Source organism: Salvelinus namaycush, chromosome 3 (genome assembly GCF_016432855.1).
Source record: "Salvelinus namaycush isolate Seneca chromosome 3, SaNama_1.0, whole genome shotgun sequence".
Classification (NCBI taxonomy): Eukaryota; Metazoa; Chordata; class Actinopteri; order Salmoniformes; family Salmonidae; genus Salvelinus; species Salvelinus namaycush.
Genome location: NC_052309.1, coordinates 4,776,202 through 4,786,418, shown reverse-complemented (window position 1 = coordinate 4,786,418; position 10,217 = coordinate 4,776,202). Strand labels below are relative to the sequence as shown.

The window sequence follows — 10,217 nt, the reverse complement described above, 5'->3', positions numbered from 1 at the left end:
AACTGTGGGACCTTATATAGACAGGTGTGTGCTTTTCCAAATCATGTCCAATCAATTGAATTTACCACAGGTGGACTCTAATCAAGTTGTAGAAACATCTCAAGAATGATCAATGGTAACAGGATGCACCTGAGCTCAATTTCGAGTCTCATAACAAAGGGTCTGAATACCTATGTAAATAAGTTATTTCAGTTTTTTATTTTTAATAAATGTGCAAACATTAAAAAAACTGTTTTTGCTTTGTCATTATGGGGTGTTGCGCGTAGATTGCTGAGGAATAAGACTGTAAAGTAACAAAATGTTGAAAAAGTCAAGAGGTCTGAATAGTTTCAGAAGGCAATATATGCTGCAGAGCTGTCTGACTTCAATCATTTTACTCGTTTGTCAAAGGAGATAAGGAATACTTTTTTTCTGTCCCTGTCGTTGTGTTGTGTACATTCCTCATTGATGTGGTTTGTGTGCATCGAACCTAACTTAGCAGGCTTAAAAGTGTATCCGTCCAGAGATCTGTATACAATGACGATGCCCTAACAATGAGAGTATTTTTCCCAAAGGCAGTAAGGCAGGTGAAAAGTTTAGCTCCGAAATAAACCCATTGAAACGCATTTGGCTTATTTTAGACAGATTTTGGCGAGAGTAAAACCTCTTGCTTCGTCTCTTTGTCTCTGATCTGTCTTTGAGCTAAAAATGTTTTGACGCAATGGATTATGATCATTGCAGTTAATTACCACATTTCTGCACTGAATTACTTTGAATACTTGCTTTCAGCGGTCATTACTACTATCATCCTTTCTGAACTTTGCGAGGCATGTCACTTCACCCATCTCTTCGCATAGCCCACCATATGCACTGTTTCTTAATAACCACAACTGGATGGATCCAGAAAGAGTTACTGTGGGAATAAATATCACTGAATGACCAAAATATTTGAATAAAAGTAGGCTAATGCAATTGAAAGCATCAAATTGTTGCTTAGTGAAACTCCCAAAGTCATCCAATTGTTATAATACATTTTATTGAAGCAAATAGCCTACTGCATTTGGTCAACAACTTCAATGCCGTTTCGGGCTGCTTTGAGACAAGAGCGGGGACTGGTCTTAAAACTTCTTATGGCTGCAATTCCGGTAACGGGATGATATGACAACAGCCAGTGAAAGTGCAGGGCGCCAAATTCAAAAACCAGAAATCTCATAATTAAAATTCCTCAGAACATACATGTGTCTTATACCATTTTAAAGGTAATCTTGTTGTTAATCCCACCAATGTGTCCGATTTCAACAATGCTTTTCAGCGAAAGCACTACAAACGATTATGTTAGGTCAACACCAAACCACAATAAGCATAGCCATTTTTCCAGCGAAAGATAGCAGTCACAAAAAGCAGAAATAGAGATAAAATGTATCAACTAACCTTTGAGGATCTTTATCAGATGAGACTCATAGGACTTCATGTTACACAATACATGTATGTTTTGTTTGATAAAGTTCATATTTATATAAAAAAATCTGAGTTTACATTGGCGCGTTACATTCACTAGTTCCAAAAACATCCAGTGATAGTGCATAGCCACATCATTTCAACAGAAATACTCATCATAAATGTAGATGATAATACAAGTTTATACAATGGAATTATAGACACACCTCTCCTTAATGCAACCGCTGTGTCAGATTTCAAAAAAAACTTTACGGAAAAAGCAACCATGCAATAATCTGAGACGGAGCTCAGCACCAATAGCCAAATTAGCCGCCAATGTTGGAGTCACAGAAACCAGAAATTACATGAATAAATATTCCCTTACCTTTGAGGATCTTTATCAGAATGCAATCCCAGGAATCCTAGTTCCACAATAATCGTTGTTTTGTTTCGATAATGTCCATTACTTATGTCCAAGTAGCTACTTTTGCTTGCAATGTGTAGTACACGTGTCCAAACGCTCGCGCAGATGCAGGCAAACGTCGGACGAAAACTTCAAATGTTATATTACAAGTCGAATAAACTGGTCAAACTAAGTAGATAATCAATCTTCAGGATGTTGTTATCATATATATCCAATAACGTTCCAACCGGAGCATTCCTTCTGTCTGTAGAAGTTATGGAACGCAAGGCGATATCATGAGGAATGCGCATGACCAGGACTGGCAATCTGCCAGACCAGTGACTCATTCCCCTCTCATCCGGCCCCACAACACAGTATAAACTTCATTCAACGTTCTACCGACTGTTGACATGTAGTGGAAGGCGTAGGAAGTGCAAAACAGATCCATATATTACAGGGAATTGAATAGGCGATGAGTTTAACATCGACCAGCCTCAGAATTTCCACTTCCTGTTTGGATTTTTTCTCAGGTTTTTGCCTGCATATGAGTTCTGTTATAATCACAGACATAATTCAAACAGTTTTAGAACTTCAGAGTGTTTTCTATCCAATACTAATAATAATATGCATATATTAGTAACTGGGACTGAGGAGCAGGCCGTTTACTCTGGGCACCTTTCATCCAAGCTACTCAATACTGCCCCTGCAGCCATAAGAAGTTTTTAACTTCTTAATTCAATTAATGTCCGATTTTTTTCTTTCCACTTAGTCTCTGTTTGGATATTGCTTATAGGCTACAGTTAGTTGTGGAAATGTTAGCTACGTTGAGGTGAGTGCTGCTCATGATCATCTTGTCAAGTTGGCTCATTTATTGCCCTTGATCAGAACATTTTTCCAACATGCTAATGTAGCTTAAGAAATAGATTATTTTGCTCTTCAGTCGCTTAGTAGCCTAGGCCTACTACTGACAAAAAGCCTGTCACTTGTCTTAATCAATGTGATTTTGTTTCACTGAATCTCAGTGTGTATATTTGGTTAATTCTCTGGCTGGGCAAATAAGTGGAGGTGGTATAGCTCATCTATTCGTTTTCTCATCTCTCTGCTCTTTAATTACTTGATACTTTTATTTCTTATTCTTATCCGTATTTTTTTTAAACTGCATTGTTGGTTAGGGGCTCGTAAGTAAGCATTTCACTATTTGGCGCATGTGACTAATACAATTTTATTTTATTTTATTTGATTATCACTGATTAGAACCATTTAGCATGCAGTAATGTAGCCTAAATCAAGTGCATTATTTAGCTTGATCACGTATAGACAACTTCAAAAACCTGCAGAGGTTGAAAAAGAGATGAAACGTGGATGTATGACAGCGGTTCCACACTTTCCTGTGATGCAAGCTGTGTGGGGAAAATATTATTTGTATTTTATTCCGTTATAGTCCATTATATACTTAGCCTACCATAACATATATATTTGTTGACAACAAACAAAATAACTATTGATTTTATGTAGCCTATAGGCTCAGAATATGCTATTTTGTTCTTTTGAAAATTCCTTTTAGTCTTATAATGTTTCATAGGACTTCTTAAAAACATTTCCAGATTTATTTAGATTTTTTTTTACCCCTTTTCTCCCCGATTTCGTGGTATCCAATTGGTAGTTAGTCTTGTCTCATTGCTGCAACTCTCGTACAGACTCGGGAGAGGCGAAGGTCGAGAGCCGTGCATCCTCCGAAACACAACCCAACCAAGCCGCACTGCTTCTTGACACAATGCCCACTTAATCCGGAAGCCAGACGCACCAATGTGTCGGAGGAAACACCGTACATCTGGCAACCATGTCAGCGTGCACTGCGCCCGGCCCGCCACCGGAGTCGATAGTGCGCAATGGGACAAGGACATCCCTGCCAGCCAAACCCTCCCCTAACCCGGACAATGCTAGGCCAATTGTGTGCCACCCCATGGGTCTCCCGGTCGAGGCCGGCTGCAACCGAGCCTGTACTCAAACCCAGAATCTCTAGTGGCACAGCTAGCACTGCGATGCAGTGCCTTAGACCACTGCCCCACTCGGAGGCCCAATGAGATTTTTTTTTACAGGCAACATACCTTAACATCTTTCTGTAGGGTATCAGTGTGTCAGTGTTTTTTACTATTCATGTTTTTGTTTTATTGTGGACCCCAGGAAGAGTAGCTGATGCTTCTGCAAAAGCTAATGGGGATACAAATAAATAAACACAACACAACAGTTTCCCTCATTGCAGGTAGAGATCAGTCGAGATGGAGAAAGGTTATCCCGGGGATGGTACTTCCGCCCCTTACCCAGGACCTCCCATGAACTATGGGGGGATAGCCACGGGCCAGGGCCCCCAGCCAGGCTTGTACCCCCAGCCCCCAGGTGGATACCCTGCCTCCCCTGGTCCTCCACAACCAGGGTTCCAGCCTGGTCCCTACCAGGGAGGTGAGTGTCTACTGGTTCATATTGTACTTTAGAAGGCTGGAATTACTGTATATTGTGCGTGTGAAAACCAAGCATTTTCACAAATGAGTTTTTGCAACAAAAAATACCTCTAGCTTAGAATGTTTGTTTCTATATTTTTTCTTCTTCGCCATTATCAACTACATCTTAGAGACAACAGGACACACAACAAACACTTTTAAAATACACATTTGGGTCTATGGAGATGAATTGAAAGTTATCTGCCCCTTGTGGCAACTACTGTAGATATGATACAATCAGCCCAAGCCAAGTCAGAACACACAACAACAACAAACAGCCTGATTGGCGGTTGTCTGCATGTCTGTCTCTCCTGCTCTTTGTTCACACTGGTGTAGAATGGAGACATTGGAAAGTCCCCTGTCCTCCAGTTCTCCCAAACCATTCAAGCACTTATAAAGTATGAACATACTGTTTAAAAAGTTATCTTCAGTGTTCTTTCCCCTCCTTTGAATTATATTGATTGTGTTTTGGATTACAGCACAGCAAACACTTACCTCCTTCAAGTACTATTTTGCAACACCACTTTGGAAACCCTCCCCTTCAATGTCAATAAACACTCAAACACCTACGCACACAATAAACCTTGACCATTATATGTAACTATGCACATTCTAGTAATTTATCACTGTACATGCTCTTATCCAGACATATGTAAACAAGCTCATATCAAGGGAAGAACAATCATACAGTCAATGGTGGAAATGGGGTGGAACCCATTGGAACTGGAAATGGGGTGGAACCCATTGGAACTGGAAATGGGGTGGAACCCATTGGAACTGGAAATTAATTTGACTGGGAGTGAATTTTGTTGATGATATGGTGCAACTATCTGAATCAGTTTGCCCCCAGACCCCCCTTTGTGGGTTAACCCAGTTAAAATGATAGTTCAGCAATGTTACATATTTAGACAATTTTTTCCTAACCTTGAAAGGAGTATGAGCAAGCAACCTTCAACAAAAGACTGCTTTCGAGGTAAGAAAACAATATCTAAATAAAGGCAAACCGCTATGTAAAACTGTAAAACTCCCTTAAATGTAAAACTCCCTTTAATCAAGTCCATTTCCACCACTAGATACAATCTTATTCCACAGTACGTGGTGGAATAGTAACAATATGTTCATTGCATTGTGACCACATTGTGATTGGGATCTTACTCTCCCATTCAAGGTCCCCAAGCAGGTGTGTACCCACCTCCACCACAGTACACCTCTGGACCAGGTGGACCGGTGCCAGTCGGTGAGTTGATACTTCCACTTCCACCACACACACACACAGTGTTGTACAGCTAACCTTGTGGGGACACAGAATTTAGTCCCATTAAAAATCCTATTTTCCCTAACCCCTAACCTTAACCCTAACCCTAACCTTAACCTTAACCCTAACCCCAAAACCTAACCTTAACCCTAAACGTAACCCTAGCTCTTAACCCTGACCCTAAAACTAGCCCTAGCTCCTAACCCTAATTCTAACATTAACCCTAAACCCCCTAGAAATAGCATTTGACCTTGTGGGGACTAACAAAATGTCCCCAGTTGGTCACATTTTGGTTTGTTTACTATACTTGTGGGGACTACACACACACACACACGCACACACACATAATCAAGGTTAATTGGGGTCAATGCGAGCTAAATAAGGAACTTACTCGAAGAGTAACCCAAATGCATGACATGACATGTTTGAACACAACTTGTGACTTCAACTTGTGACCTGAGTAGAATTATTTCCCCGGAATTGACCCAAACTGCCCCCTCCAACACTAGCTGTACATAGTTCAGACTGAAACAGTATCGTTTAGTCCAGTTGCCCACCACAGCGCATTCATATGAAAATGTGAACATATTCAGTCTCTCTGTGTGGGCAGCCTGAGCAGTGCCTGCTTGTACAGGAAGGTCCTGGACAGGAGAGGTGGGCGGGAACAGGAATTCATGGAAAGAATTGAACATAGCATTTTCAGGAATGAGAAAGGAAAGGGAAATACCGGGGAAAAAACTCACAGAATATCTATGAACTTTATCCAAAGCTGCTCTGAGAAACCAGGGGATATGAAGTTACATAATGTCTCAGTCAGAGCTACTCTGGGAAACCAGGGGATATGAAGTTACAGAATGCAAAGTTCAGAAAGCAAAATCTGTGTATACATTCATAAGATAACCAGTTAATGTTTCCATCCATATTTTGGATGAGGCTTTCCTCTCTGACTGTATCCCAAATGGAACCCTATCCCCTTTATAGTGGGCCTACAGGCCCTGGTCAAAACTAGTATACTATATAGGGTACAGAGTGCCATTTGAGACACAGACTCGCTCACCCATTTGGGTTGTGACCCTTCTCTAACACTGATGTTATTGTGCTGTGCCAGAGAGGTACCAGCCAATCATGGTTGATTTGATTTGGAGGCACTCTAAAATGTGCAGCAGCCTGGTGGGAATGAATGGACTCTGATCCTGGATCAGCTTTCCTTCCTCAGCTCTCAGGCAGACTCAACTAGCCTGGTTAAGATTCTACATTAAACTGGTTCAAAGGAAATATTCTTATCTGCTGTGGAGAACTGTTTAGCAGAACAAAACGATGCCTGAGTAAATATTTAGTCTTTAGAAAGGGAAGGTTATTTGATTCTCTTTGGGCTAGTATAAGGAAGTGCAATTCAACTGTGATTGTGTGTGTGCACGTGCGCATGTGTGTAGAAAGTTTATAAAGCGCAGTTGTACTCAGCAGACCACTAGGTGTCAGCATTGACTTTCACATATTTATTTCTGTCTTTCTAGATAAGGGAAATGAAGCTGTTTTCATGATCCACTAAATGGTTCCTTTTACATTACACTCTTCAATTACGCTACAATCCGTGTCACATCGGTGCCCCCTTCAAAGTTGTAAAGAAGGATGGACGGAAAGTGAGAGATAGACAAATGACATGGGAAGAGGCAAGAAAAGAAAGATGGACAGAAGAAGAAAAACATAAAAGATTGGAAAATGTTAGGAAAAATAATAAGGAAAAAAATTGAACTTGGTGGGGAACTTGGTTACCTTGACTCTACTCAGTGACCTATGCAATAATGTCTCCTAACATTGTCTCTCCTCAGTGACCCATGTAATAATGTCTCCTAACATTGTCTCTCTCAGTGACCCATGTAATAATGTCTCCTAAACTTGTCTCTCTCCTCAGTAACCCATTTAATAATGTCTCCTAACATTTTCTCTCTCTTTCTCCTCACTGACCCATGTAATAATGACTCATAACCTTGTCTCTTTCTCTCTCTCCTCAGTGACCCATGTAATAATGTCTAATAACGTCTCTTAACCTTCTCTCTTCTCTCTCTCTCTCTCTCTCTCTCTCTCTCTCTCTCTCTCTCTCTCTCTCTCTCTCTCTCTCTCTCTCTCTCTCTCTCTCTCTCTCTCTCTCTCTCTCTCTCTCTCTCTCTCTCTCTCTCTCTCTCTCTCTCTCTCTCTCTCCAGTGACCCATGTAATAATGGCTCCAAACATTCTCTCTCTCTCTCTCCTCAGTGACCCATGTAATAATGGCTCCAAACATTCTCTCTCTCTCTCTCTCTCCTCAGTGACCCATGTAATAACATCACCTAACCTTGTGTCTCTCTCTCTTTCTCCTCAGTGACCCACGCAATAATGTCTCCTAACCTTGTGTGTTTCTCTCTCTCTCCTCAGTAACCCAGGTAATAATGACTCCTAGCCTGATGGAGGTCGGAGGTTCGACCATGTGTCCCCACTGCCAGCAGCACGTGGTCACCAATACAGAGACCAACGCTGGCCTGCTCACCTGGCTCATCTGTGGAGGCCTCTTCATTGTTGGGTGAGAGAAATCATTCAGTAATGCTATGCTGTAGTATAGCTGTGTATATGACCAACTGGGGTAAGAAACCCGGATGCACCACACAACAGTGTTAGCCCTCTCAACTAAAGCCTATATTCAAACCTTTAATTAGTGCATTATGGAATAGGGTACCATTTTGGACAGAGACAATGAATTAATTCCACTGTTTACCCTCTAGGTGCTGGCCATGCTGCGCCATCCCGTTCTGTGTAGACTCATGTAAAGATGTGGATCACAGCTGTCCCAACTGCAACAAAATCATCTACGTCTACAAACGGATTTGATATTAATTTGACCTGACGTTACTCTACTACCTTTATCTGAAGGACTGGGACATGACACTTGAATCAAATCAACATTTCTGTAAATGTATGAGGATCGTATTCACTAGGGCATGTGATGTTGTAGTGGGCAACCCATTTTTTGTATGGGTTGCCCTAGCGGAAATTCAAACCCACAAGTGCCAAGCTCTATCAGGTCCCTGGCCAGACTTGACCCTTGTAGTGACTACCAAAGAGAATCCTGAAACCAAAGACTGGTAGTAGCTGCGCTATAGCTGTTTCACTGTAGTTCTGTACTCGTCTGAAGTCCATGAAAGTAAAGGAACTTCTAAACCATTGTAATATTGTTATATTGAGATGTATCTATCACCATCATACTTCTTATTGTAATATTGTTATATTGAGATGTATCTATCACCATCAGACTTCTTATTGTAATATTGTTATATTGTGATGTTTTTGTTATTACACTCTTGCAGTCGTTCCCTCAGCGATCGCGTTCTCTTTTTTCCTCTGAACGTTCTACTACTCATTTGTCATAAAGGACCATCCATTACAATGGATCTTATGGTTGTCTTTTCACTTCCTGCCTAGTTGCTCTGTAAAGCTCTGATTAAAGTTGTCTGTATTGAAGAGATGACTCAGCATTTTTTATTATGAACAGATAGGAAGCCTGAGCAGACTGCCAACAGTTCTTTGTCATCCGTTAACTGTGACTACTTCAAACCTCACTGGTTTCACAGCTACAGTGTTATAATTTTATCTCACCAGGGCTGCGTCCCAATTATCTCTCCTTTCTTCCAAAGTGTGTACTTGTTCACTTCTCTTCATGGATTTGACAGGAAATGACTTGTACATGGAAACCCCCTCTTGCCCATGGACACAACAGGAAGAAGATGTGATTATTGGAACGCACCAATTCCTGTAAAACTCATTGTATAAATTTCCTGCAACAGTTCATCAACTTTCTGTAACTAACATTTAATCTGTCCAGACCAGTAGCACAACTCAGAAATGGTCCCTGTTGGGCTAGATAGAGGAAGTGGAGAAGCATTCAACTGAGACACAGCTGACGTCTGATAGAATAAGTGCTCTTCACGAGTTTAAGTGAGTTTTCAAGTTGCAATTCAATGACATACTTGATAATTGCTCCTGATAACTGAATGCTCCAGTTTAGTGCACACTCTCATGAAAGACAATTGTTCTTCAACAATTAGAAAGGGTCACACAGGGAATGAGGGAGAGATTAATACAGAACGTTAGATGTTTGTTTCTAGAAACCCCAGTGTGCTGTTCAAAACACTCAAGTCCTTTGTTTGTGCTTTGTTCAACATGCCCGGACATGTACAGTACGGTCATTTGTTGTTGAACGTATTCACCGGAGCTGAGTACAGGCACCTCAAATGTTCTACTGCTTGAGCTCCTGCACCTCTTATTAGCTCAACAGTATTGTGGAGCTTCTGCACCTCTTATTAGCTCAACAGTAATGTGAAGCTCCTGCACCTCTTATTAGCTCAACAGTATTGTGGAGCTCCTGCACCTCTTATTAGCTCAACAGTATTGTGGAGCTCCTGCACCTCTTATTAGCTCAACAGTATTGTGGAGCTCCTGCACCTCTTATTAGCGCAACAGTATTGTGAAGCTCCTGCACCTCTTATCTCAACAGTATTGTGGATCTCCTGCACCTCTTATTATCTCAACAGTATTGTGGATCTCCTGCACCTCTTATTAGCTCAACAGTATTGTGGAGCTCCTGCACCTCTTATTAGCTTAACAGTATTGTGGAGC

At 41.1% G+C, this 10,217-nt stretch overlaps 1 protein-coding gene across 1 annotated transcript; it reads left to right on the top strand.

Annotated features, from left to right (window-relative positions):
* Positions 1-3,976: 3,976 nt before the first annotated feature.
* Positions 3,977-8,566, top strand: LOC120044182 (lipopolysaccharide-induced tumor necrosis factor-alpha factor homolog). Its single transcript, XM_038988773.1, has 4 exons — positions 3,977-4,279; positions 5,486-5,554; positions 7,983-8,127; positions 8,327-8,566. The coding sequence occupies exons 1-4, from the start codon at positions 4,099-4,101 to the stop codon at positions 8,430-8,432; spliced, it is 501 nt and encodes a 166-aa protein (XP_038844701.1). The 5' UTR covers positions 3,977-4,098; the 3' UTR covers positions 8,433-8,566.
* Positions 8,567-10,217: the final 1,651 nt, after the last annotated feature.

Excerpts from the sequence above, each read along its gene's own strand:
- LOC120044182 (XM_038988773.1), top strand. The coding sequence starts at position 4,099 with ATGGAGAAAGGTTATCCCGGGGATGGTACTTCCGCCCCTTACCCAGGA. Across the intron at positions 4,280-5,485 it reads GCCTGGTCCCTACCAGGGAG|GTCCCCAAGCAGGTGTGTAC; the intron begins GTGAGTGTCTAC and ends CTCCCATTCAAG. Across the intron at positions 5,555-7,982 it reads AGGTGGACCGGTGCCAGTCG|TAACCCAGGTAATAATGACT; the intron begins GTGAGTTGATAC and ends CTCTCTCCTCAG.